The sequence below is a fragment of the Acanthochromis polyacanthus genome, chromosome 5 (assembly GCF_021347895.1).
Source record: "Acanthochromis polyacanthus isolate Apoly-LR-REF ecotype Palm Island chromosome 5, KAUST_Apoly_ChrSc, whole genome shotgun sequence".
Taxonomy (NCBI): domain Eukaryota; kingdom Metazoa; phylum Chordata; class Actinopteri; family Pomacentridae; genus Acanthochromis; species Acanthochromis polyacanthus.
Genome location: NC_067117.1, coordinates 16,275,713 through 16,299,425, shown reverse-complemented (window position 1 = coordinate 16,299,425; position 23,713 = coordinate 16,275,713). Strand labels below are relative to the sequence as shown.

At 43.4% G+C, this 23,713-nt stretch overlaps 2 protein-coding genes across 4 annotated transcripts in view; one reads left to right on the top strand and one right to left on the bottom strand.

Annotated features, from left to right (window-relative positions):
* The window catches only part of LOC110960676 (low-density lipoprotein receptor-related protein 1-like), a 96,080-nt gene that overhangs the window by 55,102 nt on the left and 17,265 nt on the right, over positions 1-23,713 (top strand). For all 3 annotated transcript variants that reach the window (XM_022208023.2, XM_022208021.2, XM_022208020.2), the window contains 27 exons: positions 33-149; positions 257-337; positions 1,306-1,473; positions 2,738-2,920; positions 3,011-3,208; positions 4,871-5,116; positions 5,999-6,196; positions 8,756-8,960; positions 9,069-9,233; positions 9,343-9,587; positions 10,483-10,614; positions 11,533-11,760; positions 12,574-12,748; positions 14,627-14,721; positions 14,825-14,974; positions 15,100-15,240; positions 15,475-15,600; positions 15,719-15,850; positions 16,017-16,151; positions 16,697-16,826; positions 16,943-17,069; positions 17,161-17,312; positions 17,458-17,582; positions 18,256-18,630; positions 22,630-22,819; positions 22,915-23,119; positions 23,251-23,443. In XM_022208023.2, the coding sequence (XP_022063715.2) occupies positions 33-149; positions 257-337; positions 1,306-1,473; positions 2,738-2,920; positions 3,011-3,208; positions 4,871-5,116; positions 5,999-6,196; positions 8,756-8,960; positions 9,069-9,233; positions 9,343-9,587; positions 10,483-10,614; positions 11,533-11,760; positions 12,574-12,748; positions 14,627-14,721; positions 14,825-14,974; positions 15,100-15,240; positions 15,475-15,600; positions 15,719-15,850; positions 16,017-16,151; positions 16,697-16,826; positions 16,943-17,069; positions 17,161-17,312; positions 17,458-17,582; positions 18,256-18,630; positions 22,630-22,819; positions 22,915-23,119; positions 23,251-23,443 (4,617 nt within the window). The remainder of the gene's footprint in view (positions 1-32; positions 150-256; positions 338-1,305; positions 1,474-2,737; positions 2,921-3,010; positions 3,209-4,870; positions 5,117-5,998; positions 6,197-8,755; positions 8,961-9,068; positions 9,234-9,342; positions 9,588-10,482; positions 10,615-11,532; positions 11,761-12,573; positions 12,749-14,626; positions 14,722-14,824; positions 14,975-15,099; positions 15,241-15,474; positions 15,601-15,718; positions 15,851-16,016; positions 16,152-16,696; positions 16,827-16,942; positions 17,070-17,160; positions 17,313-17,457; positions 17,583-18,255; positions 18,631-22,629; positions 22,820-22,914; positions 23,120-23,250; positions 23,444-23,713) is intronic.
* On the bottom strand, positions 19,039-21,815 carry LOC110960677 (delta-type opioid receptor). The gene has a single exon (XM_022208024.2). It carries the CDS (start codon positions 20,438-20,440, stop codon positions 19,436-19,438), a length of 1,005 nt encoding a protein of 334 aa, XP_022063716.1. The 5' UTR covers positions 20,441-21,815; the 3' UTR covers positions 19,039-19,435.

Genomic DNA, 23,713 nt, shown 5'->3' with positions numbered 1-23,713 from the left:
TTTTTTTCACTTATGCTCATGCTGTCTTTTAGCCCGTACCTGCCCACCCAATCAGTACTCGTGTGCTAGTGGACGCTGCATCCCTATTTCCTGGACATGTGACCTGGATGATGACTGTGGCGATCGCTCAGATGAACCTGCTTCCTGCGGTTGGTTGAGTTACTCTCCCACTATAGCTGTTTTTGAGGTTGATTTATCATGTGAGCTTACCACTTTTAGGAGGTATAATCAGCGGTATGTGTAACTCCACCCACAGCCTACCCCACCTGTTTCCCGCTCACTCAGTTCACCTGCAACAACGGACGCTGCATCAACATTAACTGGCGCTGCGATAATGGTTAGTGTCCGTTTCTTATTCTCTCCACTTCCTCTCCAGTGTGTCGGTGTGCGATGGCAACTCCTCGCTTGCCTTTGTCACAGTTTGCATGTTTGCAACCAGCCTTATGTTGGCTCTTCTTTTTGTCATCCTGTGTATTTGTGTGCGTGTTTGCATTTGGTTTTGTTGTTCCGTGTCGTGCTCTTCGCCCACTTTGCTGTCTTCCGTTGGTTCTGTCTTTCAGAAAAGGATTGTGGGGACGGCTCTGATGAGTTGAATTGTCCAAACCTGACCGGTTAGTGCATAGATCAACATGCACCACAAATGCCATGATGCTACTCTAGCTGTAGGACTGGCTCAGAAACAGTTAGGGCTGCTTTTCTGCTGATTGAAACATGGCCAGAAGCTGAGGCCAAAAACTGCTGCCAATAATTTAGTGTGCTGCACATGAATTTGAAGTTAAATAAGATTTAATAATAAATTATTCAGTAAACCAAATACAATTTTAAGTGTAGTTGTTGCCTTTGTAAATGAAATAAATGCAACTGAAATGAGATTTATTAGGACTCAGGGTTCAATTTGTAAAGAAATAATTTAACTCTAGAGTATTTATCCTTACCATAATTGCTGTGCAATTAACTCCTGTAAAAGCACTAAAAGTTATTTATTAGGGTGTCTTTTTTCATTAACATGAGTATTAAAGTGCTCAGGATGCTCTGCTGCCAAGCTCAATGTATCAGCTGGGTACATTCCCCCATGGTGCATGGTCTGATCTATGCAGTTTCTGTGAATATTTTCACTCTCATCTCTCCTACTCTTTCATTTGTGTTCATTTGTTTTCACTGTCACTGTTTTAGCTGTGAAAAGATTAAAGCTATTTCTTACTGCATATTTATACATGCATAAATAAATCTAAATATTTTCTTTGAGGCAGTGGGCGCCTCATCATTTGAGAGAGTGCGTGTTGCCTGACTAAGTTTGTTTTGCAGATAATGACTGCGGGGACAACAGTGATGAGGCAGGTTGTAGTCACTCCTGCTCCAGTGCTCAGTTCAAGTGTAACAGCGGCCGCTGCATCCCAGATTACTGGACCTGTGATGGAGATAATGACTGTGGGGACTACAGCGACGAGACCCACGCAAACTGCACCAATCAGGGTCAGTGCCTTAACCTGCTGATCTGGTTGCAGATAGGAAACTCTTCCCTGCAGGGCGTTATAGCATGTAGGAAATTATTAGTGTAGGGAATCCTTAGAAATTACACCGCCATGCTAAACTGTAGTGATCTTGATTTTTTCCTTATTGATAGCGACATGGTAAGACTTGAGTTATCTACTAACAAATGTCTTGCTTCTACTACACCTTTGTGCAAATGTTCTCAAAAACTGTTGAGCAGGGAGGTTACGCCTCAGTGTCGTCTTCTTTTTCTCAGCCATGCGACACGCGTACACAACGATGTCATACTCTCTAATTAAAACAGCTGAAGTCATTTGAAATGTCCATGAAACCTCACACACGACCTGGAACGGCTTTACGGTGCGTTAAACTGAGAAAAGACTTAATTACAGTTATCTATGACGTGAACCTTATGAATATCAATGCTGTGTAGAAATGATAGGACTGACTCCAGTTGTTAACAACCTCTGACACGCCCACTAATGTGACATAATGGATTTCTCCTAATCCCAACCTGTTTCCAATAGATATGAAAATGAGACAGTGCATGATTCTTTACATAATTCAAGAAAATATGTCACCGAGAAGAACTTTGTGTAAAAGCTAGTGTTAAAAGTTAAAGTGTAAAGGCCATTATTCACAAAGCAATTGCTATTGGTAGTTACTTTTTTACGCTGTTTATGGAGCACGACTGTGACAGGTGGTTGCAATTATCATGGGTGGGTGGATGCTGTGCCGTCATTTATTTCCTGACGTGTTCTGAAATCATAGCGAGTATTAGAATTTTATTCAGTAGATGTAAGAGTTCTGTTGTCCTTATTAGTCACACTGGCTCCAGTCTAATAGGCACAACCACTGACACCTAATAACTCTCACTCATAGTTTAAAGTAACTGATGTAATAACTGTAATAACTCTTTTTAAAAATATTAACACATGATATGCTGTAGATATAACTCCTTAAAACAATGTTTTACTAATTTAGTGCCTCTTAAGAGCAACACATGGGATCTACCGTCAGTTTGTGTTTATGAGCAAAGTAATAACCATCTGAATGCACCAATCTGTCTTTGTTGTTGCTGAGACTTTTCACCATCCAGATTTCTAGGCCACAGCTCATTAGTTGATGTTTTCAGCCTTTTTTGTACTTTGTCCGCGCTCAAGGCCGTGTGTCCTGATTTGATTAATGCAGGAGACGGCTGATAACAATGTCACTGTAGAGTCTGACGATGTCTTTTTGTCCACAGCCACGCGTCCCCCTGGAGGTTGTCATACAGATGAGTTTCAGTGTCAGCTGGATGGCCTGTGCATCCCCCTGCGCTGGCGCTGTGATGGAGACACCGACTGCATGGACATGAGTGATGAGAAGAACTGTGAGGGCGTCACGCACATGTGTGATCCAACTGTCAAGTTTGGCTGCAGGGAATCTTGTGAGGAGGCCGCACATCCAATGAAGAAATATGGTTCATAAAATGGGTTTGAGCGTTTCGTTTTAAAGTACCCCTGCCTTCTGTCTGCAGCGCGCTGTATCAGCAAAGCCTGGGTGTGTGATGGCGACAGTGACTGTGAAGACAACTCAGATGAGGACAACTGTGAGGCACTGGTGTGTAAGCTTTCTCACCACGTGTGTGCCAACGACTCCACCATCTGCCTGCCTGCCGAGAAACTTTGCGATGGCACTGACGACTGCCCAGATGGCTCTGATGAGAAACTCTGCGGTAAGAAACAACAGCACTCAGGCTGTGTTTTAGTACAGGGAGCATAAAACAAGTGAAACTCTGGATCCTAAATCATGACTTCCATAGTTGCTTTAAAATAACAAATCCTAATCATTCATATGGTAAACACTTCAGCCACAGCATCATATCCAGTTATTGTTCTTGATTATTTCATTTTTTTAGGTTCAGTAATCCATATCTTGTATCCAACTGTCAGTGTCCTCTACACCCCTATCCAATCTAAATATGGAGGAATCCATTGATCATCTCAACTTCTCCACATACAAATCCATTATTTTACTTATCCTCTTCAGCACTGCTTCCTGAAACTGAGCCTGATCCTGAATTCAGTTCTGTGCTCGGTCCAGCTTCATTTTCATTTTTTTTTCTTTATTTTCTTCAATTCTTCCTGAACAGTAACAGTGATCATAAGCTTCTCATCTCCGCTCTTAGCTCTGGCTAATGCCTCCTTTCTGTCTTTTGCTCCGCTTCTCCTTTATTTCTGTTCACACACATCATACTCATATAGTCTCTCATCACTCGCTCTGGCAACTGAATTCCTGCTGCACTGATTAACATAGATGCATTAGGGGTAACTTTAGCTATGGATGCATCAGAGTTAGATTCAGATTGTGTTTTGCAAGCATTATTTATTGATTCCTCAGTCTCACCTGACTTGGACCGATGACTACCCATGGTTAATTCTGTCACGCATCAACATGTGCTCTTCATACACACACAGTAGAGACAAAACATAGCAGCAAAAAACATAAGCAGCGAGTGCTTAGCCATTACTTTCAGCTGTATCAGAGCTCTCACGTGTCAATCCTCTGTTAGAATCAGACAGATTTCAGTTTGCTCCTTAAATCAAGTCAGACAGATTCAACTCAAAATTGATCCGGGTATTTTATGACAACCATCAATTCAATATGGATTGTTCAGCACCTAAAAAAATATCTCCGAAGATTTGCCTGAAGCTTACTCTCCGCCGGACCAAAGGTCAGACAGCTTGTCTTGCACTTCCACAAACAAATACTTTTCAATTTGTCTAAAACGTCTTCTTCAAAGGTGGAAAGCTCACACACTGTCTCCTATGGTCAAATTCGACCCACCATTTAAGAGGTCGATCCTGGATAAATACCTACTGCGTACACATCCTTTGAGGCAGCCATCTGGCATTTAACACTTAATTTCAAATGAATTCAAACTTATAGATTTACAGGTTACCAGAATCTCGTCAAACTCAGACATGGCAGTTTGCAAAAATTATGAAGTTTGCAATTACGAGTCGTCGTTCTGTTGAGATCCTGTTCGTGATGCCAATTTGTTGTGGATTTTCATCGATGTCAAGAGAGGATGAGGAGGCAGACACAGAGACGCACTAGAGACTCAAGGGGCTCAGGTTGAGAGAAAGGTTTACTGATATATCAGGAGAAGTGATACAACAAAGCAGCACATTGATGTGAGCATCGCCAGCAGAAATTCTGAGGGTTCTCTTCGATCATCTGTAGGATTATTGACCAACCTGTATGATATTCTGAGATGTCTTTAGCTACCAGATGCAAGGAAATACCTTAGTAGGGGGAAAGAGAGCAATTTTTCCTTCACAGTTTCTGTGTGGCTATACCTTGTGCCAATCTGTTGATTTTCTCTGATTTGCAGACCTGTGTTCACTGGACAATGGTGACTGTAGCCATAACTGCACAGTGGCTCCTGGTGAAGGCGTGATCTGTTCCTGTCCGCTGGGCATGGAGTTGGGGTCTGACAACAAGACCTGTCAGATACAGAGCTTCTGTGCAAAACACCTTAAGTGCAGTCAACGCTGCGAACAGGACAAGTTCAGCGTGAAATGTTCGTGTTACGAGGGTTGGGAACTGGAGCCTGACATGGAGAACTGCAAGAGCACCGGTAAGAGACAAAAAGAGCAGTACATGTGGGTCAGAAAAAGGCAGAAAAAACTTAGTGTTCAGTTAAGTTAGAGAAGTGACTCTGACACCAGGCTTTGTCAGAGTTCAAAACAGAATTAAGAAGTGTGATGTGGTTTTGGGAGGAAGTAAAGGACAGTCAGCCCAAGCAGGAAGCTGTGTGGTTGCAGACGATGCATTATGTCAAAATTTGATACTGTTTTGGACAGTAGACTTGAGTGCTGGACAGAAAGCTCATGCGCTGTGAATGCAAGTAAGTGATGGGAAGAGACGGTTCACAAAGAAAAAGTAAGAACACATCAGCAGTGGTCTCAAGCCGTCATTAACATTTTATGAGAATCTGAAATTTCAAAGAATAAACTGAAAAGCAGAAATGGTTTTTATTAAAGTCATTGAAAAGGCATGTTGCAAAAAAACTGAATCTGCTCAGCCACTTAAAGTCAGCTTTGAATTTTATCAGCCACAAAAAGAACATAGTTATCTCCTCACAGCAACTAGCCAATGAAGAAACATGAATTTATAATGCTGCTCTTCATAGTCGTAGAGACTAACCACCAGCACCCTGCCATTCATCCTACTTCCTGCCAGGCTGCCTGTTAGTTACAGATAACTCCTGTCTTATTTACACTACGTTTTAATTACCCAGGATTAGAAGCATTTTCAACATAGCCTGCCTTTTATTGGACAAGTCACTCACTGAAGGGGAACATGGCTGCTCTGTTTTCCGTGCTGTGCAACAGAGCTGTTCTGCTGTGTTTTGAGTAGCAATCAACAATGACCAAGCACGAGTTTTAACCCTTAGTTAACTCTGCTCGACCTCTTCTTTTAAACATTGCTATTAATTTTCTCTTCCTCATTTCCACAGATCCTTTCAAACCCTTTATTATTTTCTCCAACCGCCATGAGATCCGCCGCATTGATCTGAATAAGGGAGAGTTCAGCGTGTTAGTTCCTGGCCTGAGAAACACCATTGCGCTGGACTTCCATCTCAACCAGAGCGCCCTCTATTGGACGGACGTGGTGGAGGATAAGATCTATCGTGGCAAGTTATCTGAGAATGGAGGTGAGCATTTTTAACAGTCATTGCAATATTTTTGTACCATATTTTATGTTTGATTTACAGTTTCACAGTTGAGGATCAAATAGATTTCTTTGACTCTGTGAACTACATGACATAGTCTTCATCGGTAGGTGGCAATTAGAGCACGACTAATACTGGATTTTTGTGGCCGTTGCCCATTTTAGAGAATCTGGTGGAGTATGTCTATCAACAATCCAGCAGCTAGCTAGCAGCTTAAAGTCAAGACACCGATGTGTACCTGTCTGCTCAGCTGTGATATGTACTCTGCTACATGTACTGCAGACATTATAGTCAGACACTTTACGAGACTAACTATGTGAGGACACATTTCTGAAGCCCCCCAATCATTTTTTTCTGCATTTTGTTCTGTAAAAAGTGTCATATCAGCACATATTGAGCAACATATAAGATGATAGTCGCAATTCTATGACAGATTTTGTCAGTCAACAGATATATCACTTTGGCTCTAGGCACAATTACATTTACATCTATGGACATCAGAAAAATTCACGTTACATTTGCTTTTATCATTAAGAGTGTTCTGTCAGACAAAATCAGAACAGACATTTTGAGTTTTACAAGTGGATTTCCATGAAGCTGAGAGCATGTTGCTGTATTGGGTTTCATTAGACCTCTAGGACTTTTATGTGGCAAAAAAAATGGCCGTAGTAGAATTAGTTCTGTTGTGGCCACCATGTCCATTTATTGAAATCTTATTAATGACTATTTTGTCATTAATAAAATTGACAATTGAACGGCTACACTCTGGGTGCTGTAGCTTCTTCAAAATAGAAAAACAGATGTGGCATCATGAAGGCCAAACCGGTCAGTCATGACCTGCAGCACTGGCAAACAAAGCCTCATCACCTCTGCAGCAGTAATCATGAGGAAACCATGTGTACAAACCTGCACTTAAATGTGTAGTAATACTGAGTATTTGGTTGTTGTGTGCCATAGGTTACATACAGTAAGTATATGTTTTCATTGTTCCAGACTGAGTAATGACTCACCTCAGATAATTAGACTCATCACTCTGATTAGGGACCCAATGGAAAATTAAAGGGTAAGAAAGAGGCTAGAAAAAGCATCTCTTTAGCCCAGCAAGGCACCACATATTTAGCTTTTAAGCCCCATTCTGTAATTGTCGTATCACACCCCCTGCTGAGCCACTGCTGTATTTATCTCTGTTTTCATTCATTCTACTGGCATGCGCTTTCTTCCTGCCATAGCATCGAACCATTTGATTAAAAGAATTACAGTTTTAGATGCAATTTTAACTGTGAAACCAAATAGCTTGATTACATTTACATAATTTGCAAGTACCAAAGCCAAGCGGATCAGTTCTTCGGGTTGCAGCACAATCTGAAATGTTGTCATCAGCAGATGCCACCCAGGGAAGCCTTTAACTGTACAAACTGAAATACTGTGTGAATTCATTAAGAAACTTAAGCACCCCAAGGGAATGTTTATTTTATCGAGTGGTAAGATGGAATATGAGGAAATGAGATATACAGAGCAGTTTTAAGTGAAGATGGATGCTATTAAAACATTTTACCCAACGTCCTGTTTCTTCATTCTTATCTACTAGAGACGTCTGTGTAGGTTCTCATTCATCCAGGTCATGGTTGTCCAAAGTAGTTTAAATCAAACCACTAGACTTTAAGAAAGTTCCTTGAAGACGTTTCACCTCTCATCCAAGAGGCTATTTCAGTTCTGGTGGTGGTTGGTGTTGCCTCAGCTTTTAAACCTCTGTGATGTGTGTCAGGGCTATTATTCCAACGACCAATACCAAACCTCATCTGACTACTCAACGATGGTCGTTGTGAGTATCGGTGGGGGTTGTTGAATGACAGATGTCACTGAGCCCTCGTGTGCTAATAGTGGTCACTAGCATGAGTCTCCTGAGTAGTTCTTTTGGGGAGTTTTGAAAGGACCTGATTGTAAATTGGCGAAAGATGATGTCGCAGACCACCCCACCATTCAGAGATGGCTTCTCTACTTTGACATGGATGGCTTCTTTCACTCCTCTCTCAAACCATCTGTCCTCCCTGTCCAAAATCTGAACATTGGTGTCCTGAAACGAGTGTCCTTCTTCCTTAAGGTGAAGGAAGACTGCCAAATCCTGTCCTGAGGAACTGGCTCTCCTGTGTTGAGCCATGCGTTTGTTAAGTGGCTGTTTGGTTTCCCCTATGTAGAAATCTGAGCATTCCTCGCTGCATTTAACTGCATACACCAGGTTGCTCTTCTGGCTGTGTGGTGTGGGGTCTTTTGGGTGGACCAGTCTTTGCCTGAGGGTGTTACTTGGCTTGAAAAAGACAGGAATCTGGTGTTTGTTGAAAATCCTCCTCAGTTTTTCAGACACACCAGACACATATGGGATCACTATATTGTTGAGCCTGCTCTCCTTCTCTTCTGTCTTCACTCGGTTGTTCTCCTTTCTGGATCTTGTGTAAGCCTTCACACAAGATCATACTAGAGACACGCAAAACAAACTATAAGATGTCTGACCGTCTCCCCTGTCTGTTTCATCTGTTCTTGAAGCTTTAACCAGCTTTGATGTGGTAATCCAGTATGGTCTGGCTACGCCCGAGGGTCTGGCAGTGGACTGGATAGCAGGAAACATTTACTGGGTGGAAAGCAACCTGGATCAGATAGAAGTGGCCAAGTTGGATGGCACCATGAGGACCACACTGCTGGCTGGGGAGGTGGAGCACCCTCGAGCTATTGCTCTTGACCCTCGGGATGGGTAAGTGTTACACTGCTTATTCAAACTCCTGCTCATATCAAACACATTTATACCAACTCATGTTTCGGTGATCGCTGTTTGAATAACTGCATGTCCTCGATGCTGCAGGATCCTCTTCTGGACAGACTGGGATGCCAGTTTGCCGAGGATTGAAGCTGCATCCATGAGTGGAGAGGGCAGAAAGACAATCCATAAGGAAACTGGCAATGGAGGCTGGCCAAATGGACTTACTGTGGACTATCTGGAGCGGCGCATCCTTTGGATCGATGCCAGGTCATACAGAGGGCAAAGACGTGAACACACTCGCATGAAAGCCTTTTCATCCTCATATAGTACCTCTAAGTTATACCCAGAAATGTAACTGTAATTGTTCTTTATGCAGGTCTGATGCCATTTATTCAGCCAAGTATGATGGTTCTGGACTAATTGAGGTTCTGAGGGGCCACGAGTATCTGTCACATCCATTTGCTGTCACCATGTATGGTGGAGAGGTTTACTGGACGGACTGGAGGACCAACACGCTGGCTAAGGCAAACAAGTGGACTGGAAGCAATGTCACTGTGGTACAGAGAACCAACACGCAACCTTTTGACCTTCAGGTCTACCATCCATCCAGACAGCCGCAGGGTAACAAATACACACATGCATAAACATTTATTGTCATAGATAGTGAACAAAGGTTTACATACACTTGTAAAGACAATGGCAGCCTCAAAAAGAGCCACCTGGAGAAAGATTCTCTAGTCAAATGAAACAAAACGTGCTATTTGATCAGAAATATTTTTGTGGGAGAGGAGATAAGACCCTTAATCCCAGAATACCATACCTAATGTAAAGCATGGTGGTGGTAGTATTGTGCTCTGGTTCTGTTTTGCTGCCTGGTGAATTGGGGATTTATATAAAGTCAATGGAATAATACAGGAGGATTCCATCCAGTTTCTCCAAAAATCATCAGCCTTGTAGGCAGTGAGTTGTTCGAACAAGACAGTGACCCCAAACACACATCAAAAATGGGAAAGAATTTGTTATAAACCGGCCTTCCCAAAGTCCTGACTTGAACCCGACCAAGAACATGTGAACTGTGACGAAGAAACAAGTCTTTGTCAGAAAGTTAACAAATTTTATTTAACTACACCAATTCTATTAAAGGGAGTGGTCAAAGATACAACCAAAAACTTGTGAATGGCTACCAAAAGCAGGTACTTGAGCTCAGAATGACCAATAGAAATTTTTACCGAATAGTAGCATTGCTGACTTTTTTTGGACCCAGAAGATTTTCCCATATTACCACAAGACCTATAATAAATCTATTTAAAAAATAACTATATACATGTTTGTTTTTGGGTGGGAGCTTTGCGACAAAGACACACGTTTTAATCATTCCGTCATGGAAAATTGAAGAGTCAGTACTGCAATGATATATGTGGTCTTTACAAGTGTGTGTGAACTTTTGCTCACAACTCACAATCCTTTTCAATATTACATGAGATGATTTATGAAATCTATATGTTCGTGTCCCCAGCTCCTAACCCCTGTGCAGCTAAAGATGGCAAGGAACCCTGCTCTCATCTCTGTCTCATCAACTACAACCAGACCTTCTCCTGTGCTTGCCCTCACCTCATGAAGCTGGGCCCCGACAAACGTACTTGTTATGGTAAGTCTGAACACACAAAAGAAAAAAAAAGATGTTCTTTCATTTCATTCCACTCCAAGCTCACAGACAATTTTCCCCTTTTCTTGTCTTGGCAAAACTGTTGTTAAATGCCACAGTCTAATCATTGTCCTTGCAGAATTGTTTATTTACATTTTTCGTGTGTGTGTGTGTGTGTGTGTGTGTGTGTGTGTGTGTGTGTGTGTGTGTGTGTGTGTGTGTGTGTGTGTGTGTGTGTGTGTGTGTGTGTGTGTGTGTGTGTGTGTGTGAAAGAGAAGCAAAGAGACAACAAACAATCCAGACTTTTTTTCACTTTGAGGTGCTATTGCTGTGACAGCTTTGGAGCGTACTGAAGTGTCTTTCTGTGAAAAGTGAGAGCGGGCCTGTTTATTCAGTGTGTGAGTTTAGTATTCAGGGCAGCACTTTCTATTATCTACAGGGGTAATGGAATGGAGAGCCCCATTCTGTCTGATGCAGGCATCAGCCACAACCCTCCACTTCCACCGCCGAGTCTGGCCCAGCAGATACAGCCTGACACCGTCATTACTCCGCTCTCTCTCTTTCTCCTTCCCTTTCTTCCTGTCTATCATTTAAGCTGCCCACAGTTAAACGATTGTTGACTGTTGAGACCAATGCAATTGAAATGTATCTGCACTGATTCAATTCACTCTCGCTGTCATGGCCGTGCTATTGAGTTAGCCATCTAGACACAGTCATTAGAGTCAAAGATGCAATTGGATTAACTGTTTGTTCAAGTGGTAGGAATAATACTCAGATGCACTCATCCATGCTGCAACTATCTATCCACAACTCGGGTATTCGAGTGCAGTCATGCGTTCGACTTACGACTTGAAGCTGCATTTGCCTCCTGATTACTCACATTGAATACTGAAGGATGTCAATGTCTTGTCTCACCTTCAGAGTCCCGTCAGTTTTTGCTGTACGCTCGACAGATAGAGATCAGAGGAGTGGACATCGACAACCCATATTACAACTACATAATTTCCTTCACTGTGCCCGACATTGACAACGTGACTGTGGTGGACTATGACGCTCTGGAGCATCGAATCTATTGGTCAGATGTCCGCACTCAGACGATCAAGAGAGCTTTCATCAACGGCACCGGAGTTGAAACTGTTGTTTCTGCAGGTACGGAGGAGGCAACACAATACAATAAAATCCAATACAGACCATCATTAAAAGACTCATTGTTTTATATTCGATTCAGGCAAGCAAGTTCAATTTATTCATTCATTTATTTAGTGAATTCTTAAACTCTGAATGCATTCCTCATTTGCAATGTAGCCAAGTTAGAAAATAAAAGATGTAGGCTCATAAATAAGAAACTTGGAATTCAATAACAGTAAAATTGTTAAAAGGCAAAGTTAGTTCAATAATAAAAAGCATTATGAATAAACTAAAACGGGAACAGTGGAAAGTATAATAAGCTGAAATAAAAACCTGAGCTGCCCTGAGGATAAAAATGCTTTAGACTGTTCTGCAGCTTATTCCAGGTTGCTGACCCAAAGCAAGTAGAAGTGGATTTTCCAAGCTCAATAAAAATAGACAGATTAAGCTGCAGGTAAACTGACTACAGCCGCATTTTGACCGAAACTAACTTACAAGAAGATGCTTTCCAATAACGTTCCCAACCTATTTAAGACTTTTTACATGGTCCTCATGTGAAAACAAGTGAGCTGAAAGAATTAGAAATAGCTGACAAATTAGCATTAAAGGTAGCCATATAAGAAAATCTGTTATTGACAGTTTGCATTTAAGCAAACAAAATCAAGGCTCGTCAGCTAGAAAAAAAAACTTCCTTTGACTGCTGTTTGAAATCAAACACCATTTGTTTCATAAGTTACTATGAATACCAGTAAATCTGTTGTAATTTCAAACTTTTTTTATCCTTAAACAAGAAGGTTGATCAGTAATTCTGTGTGTGTTTTTGTCCTTCATCAGATCTGCCCAACACTCACGGCCTGGCAGTGGACTGGGTGTCCAGGAACCTGTTCTGGACCAGTTATGATGCCAATAAGAAACAGATTAATGTTGCCAGACTGGATGGTTCTTTCAAAAATGCTGTCATCCAGGGCTTAGACAAACCACACTGTCTAGTGCTGCATCCAATACTAGGGTTAGTACTATGCACGCACGCACGCACGCACGCACGCACGCACACAGGTACACAAACCATAAAGCTGTCACAGTTAGTCAGACTGAAGCTTTCAGAAATTGCTCGCAGACACCCTCCTGAATTTCACCTGTAACCCGCCACGCATACACAGAAGTACACACACACAATCATCCAGTGTCTGACTGTCAGCTTTGCCTCTGTATGCAGTCAAAGTAATTTGGTGTAGATGGTTGCTGACCTCTGAGTGTTTTGTCACTCAGGAAGTGGTTCCAATTTTTCTTCCCTCATGTCATCTTTCTCCTCTGTTGCTCTATTTCTCCCTCCAAAGTTTCTGTGCTCAGATAGACTATCTATGAATTATTTACTGCCAGTGTCTCTGTTGCCTTCTGTAGTTATTTCTGTTTCTCTTCAGTTTCTCCTGTGTTTATCCTACATCCTGTCCCCTCCTGCTATGCTTTACAAATGCCCATTTTTCCCCCTCCTGGCTTCCCTCCTGAAACTTCATGCTCCTCAGATCCAAACAGAACCTGGCCTCAGTTTCTCCTCAATCCAGCAGAGCAGAGATAAATCATCTGTATTTATATTTTTAGTTTTAGTCCAGCAAAGGAATATCAACTTGAGAAATGTCTCTTGCTGTCTTGCGATTTTTCTGTGTACTCCTTCCTCTCTTTGAAGGACGTAGCCTACTTGAGCGGAGGAATGTTTCCGATCTGAGCATTGTTGCCGTGAGGGAAAATGAGAAGCAGATGCTCCATCCATATGCTGGGGCTGTCTCCCTTTGCTGGCACACAAACACACTGACCCCACCAAGAGTGGGTGGGGTCAAAAAGAGTTGGGAAGGAACCAACTCTGTGTCTGTGTGTGTGCACAAAAACACGACAATGTGGGAGCTCAAATGCTTCAGAGGCTTTATTTAAAGGCATGTTAACAAACAAACGAAGGGTGTGGTGGATGTGGTCAGATTTAGCAGGAAGTGGATGATGGTGCGGAAGAGAGATACCCTTTAAACATAGAATAGATGCAGTCTAAACACAGGCAAACACAATCGCGTAGTCCTGTATGCCCTCCATGCGTGTGCATATGTGTGTTCTCTGATTTTGACAAGTTGGAGGCTCTCAAAGCTTGAATTCGAAAGAAAGAAAGGTGTTGAGGAGTGAGGGTGTCAGGGATGGATGATCAGAACACTTCTCAGCTGCTGAATTCATTTTGTTATTCTCTAATGTCCAGTTTACCAGCTTTATTTCTACTTCACCCGCCACCATCACCTTCTGTTGCCTTGATTGGGACTTGAACTGAAAACAACAGATTGCATTTTATGAAAAGAAAGTCCTCCAAAGCTCACATATGGTTTGGTATTATTCACAGACCAGATGCTCCACAGATTCTACATCATCTTGCTATTACCATTGTTCCTGTTTTGCTTAACCACTGGGATCAAGTTCAGTTTTTAGGGATAAAAGACATTTAATCAAGTCCAACGTACAACATCCAAACAAGCATCCAAAATCAGGGCGGAGGGGAACAACTGTAAAGACAAACTTCCAACAATCAAACAATGAATATAAGTCCTAGAAACATCAGAAAATAAAGCCTGTAAAACCACATTCTGTATTTTTAATGAATTACGTTCTTGTAAGATTAGTGTGCACATTCGGTATGGGATATCTAAGGTTAAGGAGTTATTGAGATGTGTGCTTTAGTTCCATATAGGAGGAGAAATGTGAGCTACAGGAGTCATAGTGTGACATAAAGGACAGCAGAATAAGTTTTTCCAATCGTGCACTAGGTGTGAGGTTTGTGTTGTGAGGTTTGAATGTGACGCATTCTTGGTCAAAATTGTGCTGAAAGTTCAAACTCTCTTGCTCTCGCCTCCATCAGGAAGCTGTACTGGACAGACGGGGACAACATCAGCATGGCCAACACAGATGGCAGCAACCGCAGCGTCCTTTTCACCAACCAGAAAGGCCCTGTTGGTGAGCAGCACACTGTACCTCTTTGTGTGACTCCATTAAGAGACAGCACACCCTGGTGACAGGGCAGGCGACTACAGATCAACACTGTCCTTGTTTTTTTCAGGCCTCTCCATTGATTTTGATGCCGAGCAGCTTTACTGGATCAGCTCCGGAAACAGCACCATCAGCCGCTGTAAACTGGACGGCTCTGGATTGGAGGTGCTGGAAGGGGTCAAGGGAAAGCTGACCAAGGCGACTGCTCTGGCCATCATGGGTAGGTTTGCATGCTCATTTCAGCCAGTGCAATTAAAAGATTTTGATCACTGAACTGGCGCTGGCATGCATGTTGTTGCATTGGTTAACGCTGTCCTCCATCCTGCTGTGCATTGCGTCCTTTAGGAGAGAAATTGTGGTGGGCAGACCAGGGAACCGACCAGATTGGAACCTGTGACAAGAAAGATGGCGGCAACTGGAAAGTCCTGAGGAACAGCACTTCTCCCATGATGCACATGAAAATCTACAATGAAACTGTGCAGAAAGGTGCGTATCTCGCTCTCACACGCCAGCTTTCTTTCTCTCAGCCTGTGCAAAATTAGCTTTTGTTAAATTGCTTGGAGAAAAAAAAAAGTGGGAAGAAAATACGTCCTTGTTTCGTTGAAGGTCTGTTTTGCAGGCTGCATGTAGCCTGTTTATCCAAAAGCACATCTGTTTATGTCTCCGTTGCTCGTCTTTGATTTGTTTTGTGTATTTGTTCGTGTGCTTTTGTGTTCCCAGGCAGCAATCTTTGCAGCAATAACAATGGAGACTGTTCCCAGCTGTGTCTCCCCACCTCCCCGACCACCAGAGCCTGCATGTGCACGGCAGGATACAGCCTGCGCAGAGGGCAGCAGTCTTGTGAGGGTATGACACATTGGTGCACATATCTTGATTTAAGCCAAATTTGCTTTCAAGCATTGATGAAAGTGACGAGGAAGTGATGCAACCCAAACTTTTGGTACTGTTGCTTTGTTTACTCTAGGTGTGGGCTCTTTCCTGCTGTACTCGGTGCATGAGGGCATTCGAGGTATTCCTTTGGACCCATCAGACAAATCTGATGCTCTGGTACCAGTGTCGGGCACCTCTCTCGCTGTGGGCATAGATTTCCATGCTGGTAAGATTTTCTCCAACATGTGTTTTGGTTTGTTTTTTTCTCAAATGCCTGATGAGCTAAATTCCCTGGCATGACATATATGTATATAATGTAGCTGTTTTAAGGGTGTGGTTTCGGAAAGGTTCTCGTCAGTCCAACTCTAATTGGTTTTTGTTTGTTTCCACAGACAATGACACTATCTACTGGGTGGATATGGGTCTGAGCACCATCAGCAGGGCCAAGAGAGACCAGACCTGGAGAGAGGATGTGGTCACTAATGGCATTGGCAGAGTCGAAGGCATCGCTGTTGACTGGATAGCTGGTGAGAGACTCGTATCCCGACATTAACTGAATTCAAACAGTATCACTAGCTGCGTTTCCATTACCCTTAGATATGTGCAAAATGTAAATAGCGCAATAAAAAACTGGTAATGGAAACACCTGAATTTCAAAAATGACTAAAATATCGCTAAAAAGTTTTTACAAGATGATTTTACAAGAGTTACGATGTTTCTGCCCAGAACAACCTTCAATGGAAACACGTTCAAAGCGCAAATATACTTTGTCGAAATTTTGGAAATATCGCTTTTATTTTGCAAAAAACTGTAATGGAAACCCACCTACTAACACACACTGATACATTTTTTTTATTCTGACACACAATATCTGACACTTCTAAATGCAACAAGCTGAACATGTGCTGACTAAGAAAGCATTAAAGAACAGCCGTAAGAGAAAAGCAAGTATTTTTTAGCTTAACTGATGTCAAACAGGAGGTTAAACAGGACACATATCTGCACATTTTGCATGATTCATGTGCACAGGATCTTGCCAGCGCTTCATTGTTTTCTCCTCTCACCTCCACAGGAAACATCTATTGGACAGATCAAGGCTTCGATGTGATTGAGGTGGCCAGACTGAATGGCTCCTTCCGCTATGTGGTGATCTCCCAGGGCCTGGACAAGCCCCGTGCCATCACTGTGCATCCTGAGAAAGGGTGAGAAGAAACAACACTGCATCAAGCTCCTACTTTTACCTTACACTTGTGTGACTTATCTTAGTATTGATTACTGAGGAAGTTATGTGTGTGCTCTGCTGGGTTTGTGTGAGTAGCTACCTGTTCTGGACAGAGTGGGGCCAGTATCCCCGCATCGAGCGGTCGCGCCTCGATGGCTCTCAGAGGGCCGTCCTGGTCAATGTCAGCATCAGTTGGCCCAACGGCATCTCCATCGACTATGAGGTACGCTGAGACAGAACATTTTTCAATTATTGCAGAGAGTGGATATAGCATCACAGCAACAATGCATCCATTATTGGTTGTGTGCATGTAGGAGGGTCTGCTGTACTGGTGTGACGCCAGGACGGACAAGATCGAGCGCATTAACCTGGAGACTGGTGAAAACAGGGAAATGGTGCTGGCCAGTAACAACATGGACATGTTTTCTGTGTCTGTGTTCGAGAGCTACATCTATTGGAGTGACAGGTCAGATATACCACGCTTCTCCTCACTTTAGGTTTTTTTCGTGTGTGTGTGTGTATGTATGATTTACACCCACAGTCTTAGTGTTTTTCATATCTGTAAGCTTCAGCCTCTGTTTAATGCTGCTTATCTGCCTGCTGTCATCCAGGACACATGCTAATGGCTCCATAAAGAGAGGCAGCAAGGATAATGCCACAGACTCTGTGTCTCTGAGGACTGGTATTGGGGTGCAGCTCAAAGACATCAAGGTCTTCAATAGGGCAAGACAGCAAGGTAAGCAAAGGCTTGTGTAGCCCTATAAGGTACAGTCAATTCCAGCCATTTTCAGTCCAAAAAAAATCGCTAATATTTTATTTGTAAATAAAAATATGACGAGAAATACAGGGAATATTGGACGCGCATCGCGAGGTGTATTTCCTCGAAAACGACCTATTCGTGGATTATATACCGACTTCAAGACATGTTCTGGACAAAATATTTTACTGGCTTGTTTCATCTGGATGTCCAAGGTTGGATTATGGCCGTTTTTTGTGGAATATTTTCATCTGTGTGTAATAATGAACCCGGAAATGTGAGTCGCGCTGTGTAAGTTAAAGCCGTGTACAGAGAACGGATGGATGGATATTCGTTGTTTGTCAGACAAATGTGTTTATATTACCCGCTGTGGTAATCACATCTGAAAGTGGTTTATACCGGCGGATTCATGAGAATCTAAGCTTTCCATCGGTGTATAATATTTCTATCATCGAGTTGGCAGTGTCGTTCTATTTCGAAAAATGCTTATGCAGATATCAAAACGGTTATCATAACGAATTAAAAAGCCAGTTCATGTTCTTGTTTCTATGTAACTTGTATTCCATTAACTATTTAACTTGCTATGTTTACATTAATTGAACTGATTTTTTTGGCTCTAATAACAACATGGATTTTTTTTCTCTGTTTGCAGGAACAAATGTGTGCAAAGACAACAATGGCGGCTGTCAGCAGCTTTGCCTTTACCGTGGTAACGGACAGCGTACGTGTGCCTGTGCTCACGGCATGCTGGCTGAAGACGGCCGCGGCTGCCGCGACTACGACGGCTACCTTCTCTACTCAGAGCGCACTATACTAAAGAGTGTTCACCTGTCAGATGAAAACAACCTGAACGCACCGATAAAACCGTTTGAGGACCCCGAGCACATGAAGAATGTCATCGCGCTCACGTTTGATTACAGAGGAGGCGGAGGGAAAGGAGCTAACCGCATCTTCTTCAGCGATATTCATTTTGGCAACATTCAACAAATCAGCGATGATGGATCAGACCGCAAGACTGTAGTAGAGAGTGAGTTTTTCCTGTTTGTGTTCCCTTTTTTTGGTCAACTTCACTCAGTATATTACCCACTTTCTCTACTCTGTATTTCCCCTCAGTTAGTTGATAAGGGGCCTGTCATTAGTTAAGTCATTTATGGTTACTCCACCTTTTTTCTGAATAACAAACACCCTGAGTCGTAAACATTAGCCCTCCTAGTGAGAAAATGAAGACTAAAGCTGCTGGATTTTCCCAAAATACTCCCGCTCATCTAAACAGAAGCAGGAAGTTTTAATTCTAAAGTTGTAGCCAACTTAAAAAACAAGGAAATGGCTTTTTTATCTGCACTTTGAGAACAGAGCACACACCAGCATAAAGAGGCCCACAGACAGATAGACCTTCATTCACCTTATCTCAGCACAACAAAACACAGGTGCACCATTAATGTTTTACCAAAGTGCCTTTACTTTAATCTGTTTTACAAGGAATGTGTGATTCGGGATTGTTTCTGCCATTGCGCTTGTAGAGCAGCAACTCCCAAGGCAAACTTTCATCTTCTTGTACAATATCCAGACTAACAGAATGTTGTGAAGAAGCAAAGTTGTTGAATGTCCGTGTTTGTGCTGTTGTTCTGCTTGTTAGTTACTTTCCTCATGAGGGTAATGAGGAAATGCAGGAGTCTGTCAGCAGCTCAGCTTGTCATTTTTTTTATAGTAATTCACAGTTTTTTTTAATAGTAATTCCCAGTTTTTTTTTATAGTAATTCCCAGTTGCCAGGAATGGCTCAGTGTTTGTCAGGTAGTCAGTTTTATCAAAGTAGTTCCTTAAAGTAATACTGTCAGACAGCATCCATAACCACAGCTCCACTGGCTCCTTGCCTGTCCTTCTTGAACAGCCTCAGCACGTCCTGTCTGAATTTTTGCGACATCAGCACATAGAGGATGGGGTTCATCACTGTAGAGGAGGTTGCCATGAGACGTGCAAATACGCTAAAGGGGCCGTAACGTGGTGAGGTTCCAGTGGCCCCTGAGCTTTTGTTTGCCAGTAAGGCTAGAGTTAGGCCGTAGGATGGCAGCCAGCACAGGGTGAAAGCCAGCACCAGCACCGCTGATGTCTGGGTCACTTTGCTCTGGTAGCGCTCCACCTGGGGCATCTGGCCGCCCTGTTGACGCCGCCATAGGAACACATAGATGTTGCTGTATGCCACTGCAATTACAACCAGCGGGAGCAAGAAGGCCACGAGGAAGTGAACCAATCCATAGATCAACTGTTCTTGGTCAGACTGCAAAACAAAACAAGCGAGGCCGTCATTGGTTTGTCGCGGCGTTCCAACAGAGCGAAAAACCAGCTGGGGAGCCGCAAGGCACAAAGCTGGAACCCAGAGCAGTGCAGCAGTTACAGACACCCTGCGAGGGGTGAGGAGGGAGTAGGCTCTGGTAGGCTTCACCACAGTCAGGTAGCGAGACACGGCCAGGGTGGCCAGAGTAAATACGCTGGCTGAGGTGCAGGCTGATCCCAAGCAGCCCACAATGCGGCACATGACGTCCCCAAATGGCCAGTGCTGCATGGCGATGGTAGCGGTGTGGAAGGGAAGCATGGAGAGCAAAATCAGGTCTGCAGCGCTCAGAGCCAGCAGGAGGATGTCTGTGCCTGTGCCACTGCTGGAGTGTTGAGGAGACTGTAATATATGTCCCATCCCTCTCCTCCTGCGTCCACACAAGATCACCATCACCATGGAGTGCCCACAAACCCCCAGTACCAGAATCAGTGTGTCCAGTATTGGGACTAGGACCCTCTCCACGTCGCCCAGCCCAGTGTCGCTGCTGTTGTCAGTTGGGTTCATTGTGCTACTGTTGAAACACAGTTTGTCTTTTGCTGGGTCAATGTGCTTAAGCCTGTCATAAAACTACTGATAATACATGCGGAAATGCTTACTCATGCTGTCACTAAATAGGAGTGTATTCAAAAATTAGCATTACACAGATTTCTTGGCATTGAACATCAAGGCTGTTGAAGGCATTATCATTTTACGTATACACATTTTACATACACTCATGTTCCTGTTGACACCAGGAAAATTACATTCCTGTTTAAAAACTGTCATTCAGAATACATCAAATCAGTGACTTTTTTTTTTACATTGGTACTGCTTTCCGTGTGCCGCATGTGAATCAAGTCATTTCAGTCCTCACAATCAGTTCCACATCTTATTGGCTGGGGGTGGCAGACGGAACAAAGTAACATCAGACCCCTCCGCTGAGGTATTCATCCTCCCTCTTGGACTCCTGTGAGGGGCTGACGAGTGTTGAGAGGTAAACGCTGGAGCTTGCATGATTTCCTGTCACCTCAGAGCAGACGGCTACTCCACATGACCCCTCAATCAGGCACTGTGTTCATCAATCCACAATCACAAGTCCTTCTGCCGCCAAGAAAGGGATCTCCTGAGAAACACAATGGTAGCAGAGCTGGAAAGGAGAGGTGACTAGATGGACAGTATGAGAGGATAAAACCGAGTAAACGGTAGGTGAACTCTGGACTGACTATGATAGAGCGGCACCGAGATGGGCTGGCCAGCTCTCTGTGGGAGGGTCTAATGAGACCAAACATAGTTTTTTTCCTAAGCACTATTTTTTCTGTCTTTTTTTCTGAAAGCATCTGTACAATTTCTGAAAGTGCAGCCCCTGTACACCCATATATATATATATATATACACAGCTACAGTATAAATACAAAGAGAGACAGACTGAAATAGTGTTTGCCTTCAGAAGTATTGACTACAGGTAATTATTGACTGCCAGCATGATGGCAGGCACTCAGCTGCTAGAACGCCTACTGCAGATAACTGCAATAAAATCAGTGTCAGTGTAACCACCTGAGCTCAAGGGCCATAAATTCAGCTCATCTGTGTTGCTGTGAACATGAGGTGAATATGTACAGAAATCCAGTAGCTTGGCTTAGGTCAACAATGATGGAAGATAAACTGAGGTAAACAGCAAGACTTTGAGTGGAAGGTGCTGAGAGCTCAAGATTTACAATTCATTAACAGCACTAAAGAAAGAGGAAATAGGGGTGAATGGATTTCATGTTGCTCTCCTTCGATTTTTTTAGGGCATTGATTTATGACTCCGAGAAGCAGAGGGGAGTTGTTTTTGTGTGCTGCATGGCTCTGCTTGGTTTTCCAGTCGCTTTGCTTCATTCAGAAGCTCATAGCATGCAACGGACACATGATGATTCGTTTCCGCGGTGTCGCACCAGAGATATCGAGGTGTCGTGTGAAGTGTCCCACCTGGTGGTGAACCTGGCCATTCTTTGGCTGCAGGTGTGATAGAGTGAGGTCATATCCAGTCCTGGAAAAGGCCACTTTAATCATCAGACCCTCACTGTTCCATTGCAGTAACAGTAACAAGGAGATGACTATTACCAGTTATTTGGTATTGGAGCGATCTCACTCTTAGTGAAGAACACATACAGCGTGCGTGTGTGTTCGTGTGTGTGTGTGTGTGTGTGCGCGCGTGTGTGTGTGTGTGTTCACAAATTGTTTCTCAGCAGTAGAGCAGCTGTTCTCTATCTGCTGCTACAAAACTTCCTTCATCTTGGCTGACTCATGTCTGTCCTCTGGACATGAAGCTCAGAACCTCGTACTCGTTTCGAGGCTGTGGTGCAGAAAAATGACCTCTTGCTTCTCATCTGTTGATGAGGTAGTGCAATGGAAAGTAATATGCTAGCCTGTAACTGTTATTGTGACCTTTTTACTTAGCTATTTGCTGGATAAAAGCCTTGAATCACACAGTGTTCTTGGTCATTAATACCAAGCTGTCATGTCCAGAGCCCTGACTCTGTGCTGCCACACAGCAGACTGCCAGCACTGAGATGCTGCCAGATGGTCTACGCTTGGCCTTTTAACATGAAACTGGGATTGACGTGCTTCTTTTCCTTCCTCTCTATTCTCCTCTGTCTTCTCCCTCTGTTTTTGTCCCTCTGTTCCTCACTCTCTTCCACTGTCCTTCCGATATTCCCTCCATTTGCTTTCAGATGTGGGCTCGGTGGAGGGCTTGGCCTACCACAGGGGCTGGGATATGTTGTACTGGACCAGCTATACTACCTCAACCATCACCCGCCACACTGTGGATCAGAGCCGCTGGGGTGCCGTCGACCGCCACACTGTGGTCTCCATGTCGGGAGACGATCACCCAAGAGCCTTTGTCCTTGACGAGTGTCAGAGGTTAGAAGGAATTCAGTCGTTCATATCACTGATGTCATAAATTCAGCCCAAACTTTACATCTTTTCGTATCACTAATTATTCCTCTGTCTTGCAGCCTGATGTTCTGGACCAACTGGAATGAACAGTCTCCCAGCATCATGCGTGCCACACTGACTGGTGCCAACGTCCTTGTAATCATTGGCACAGACATCAGAACCCCGAATGGTCTGGCCATAGACCACCGTGCTGAAAAGCTTTATTTCTCTGATGCCACGCTGGACAAGATTGAGCGCTGTGAATATGATGGAACTCGGCGCTACGTGAGTGACATAAACACTTAATGCAAATGTTTGTACTGCTTTGTGCCGTCAGTTTTCTGATCCATTAGTTGCAAGGCTGAAATTTCTTGAATGTGTGAGGGTCATGGCTGTGGTTGTGCTTCCCCCTGCAGGTGGTGCTGAAGAATGAGCCGGTCCATCCCTTTGGCCTGGCTGTGTACGGAGACTACATCTTCTGGACCGACTGGGTGAGGAGGGCCGTGCTTCGGGCTGACAAATACACAGGAGGAGACATGAAGGTGCTTCGTGCTGACATCCCTCAGCAGCCGATGGGCATCGTCGCAGTGGCCAATGACACTAATAACTGTGAGTTTTTTTTTTCTCCAGATGAGAGATTCAAGTGGTTGTGTGAAGTGTGAGGGATGTGGATGTTTGGTCATTACTAAGAAATACTGACATCATGTGTAGGACTGCAAAATAAAGATAAACTGTGCAGTGTTTTATAGTGTATTAATGCAGATTGGGATTTTGTAATTTTTTGCTACTTTGGTAAATAAACAGATGAAGTCAAGATACTTGCAGTCCAACTCATTTGTCTGCAGTATTTCACTCAATGGCCATGTACATTCAAAAATT

What these genes read in the sequence shown, in the direction of transcription:
- LOC110960677 (XM_022208024.2), bottom strand. Translation starts at nt 20,440, where the DNA reads ATGAACCCAACTGACAACAGCAGCGACACTGGGCTGGGCGACGTGGAG.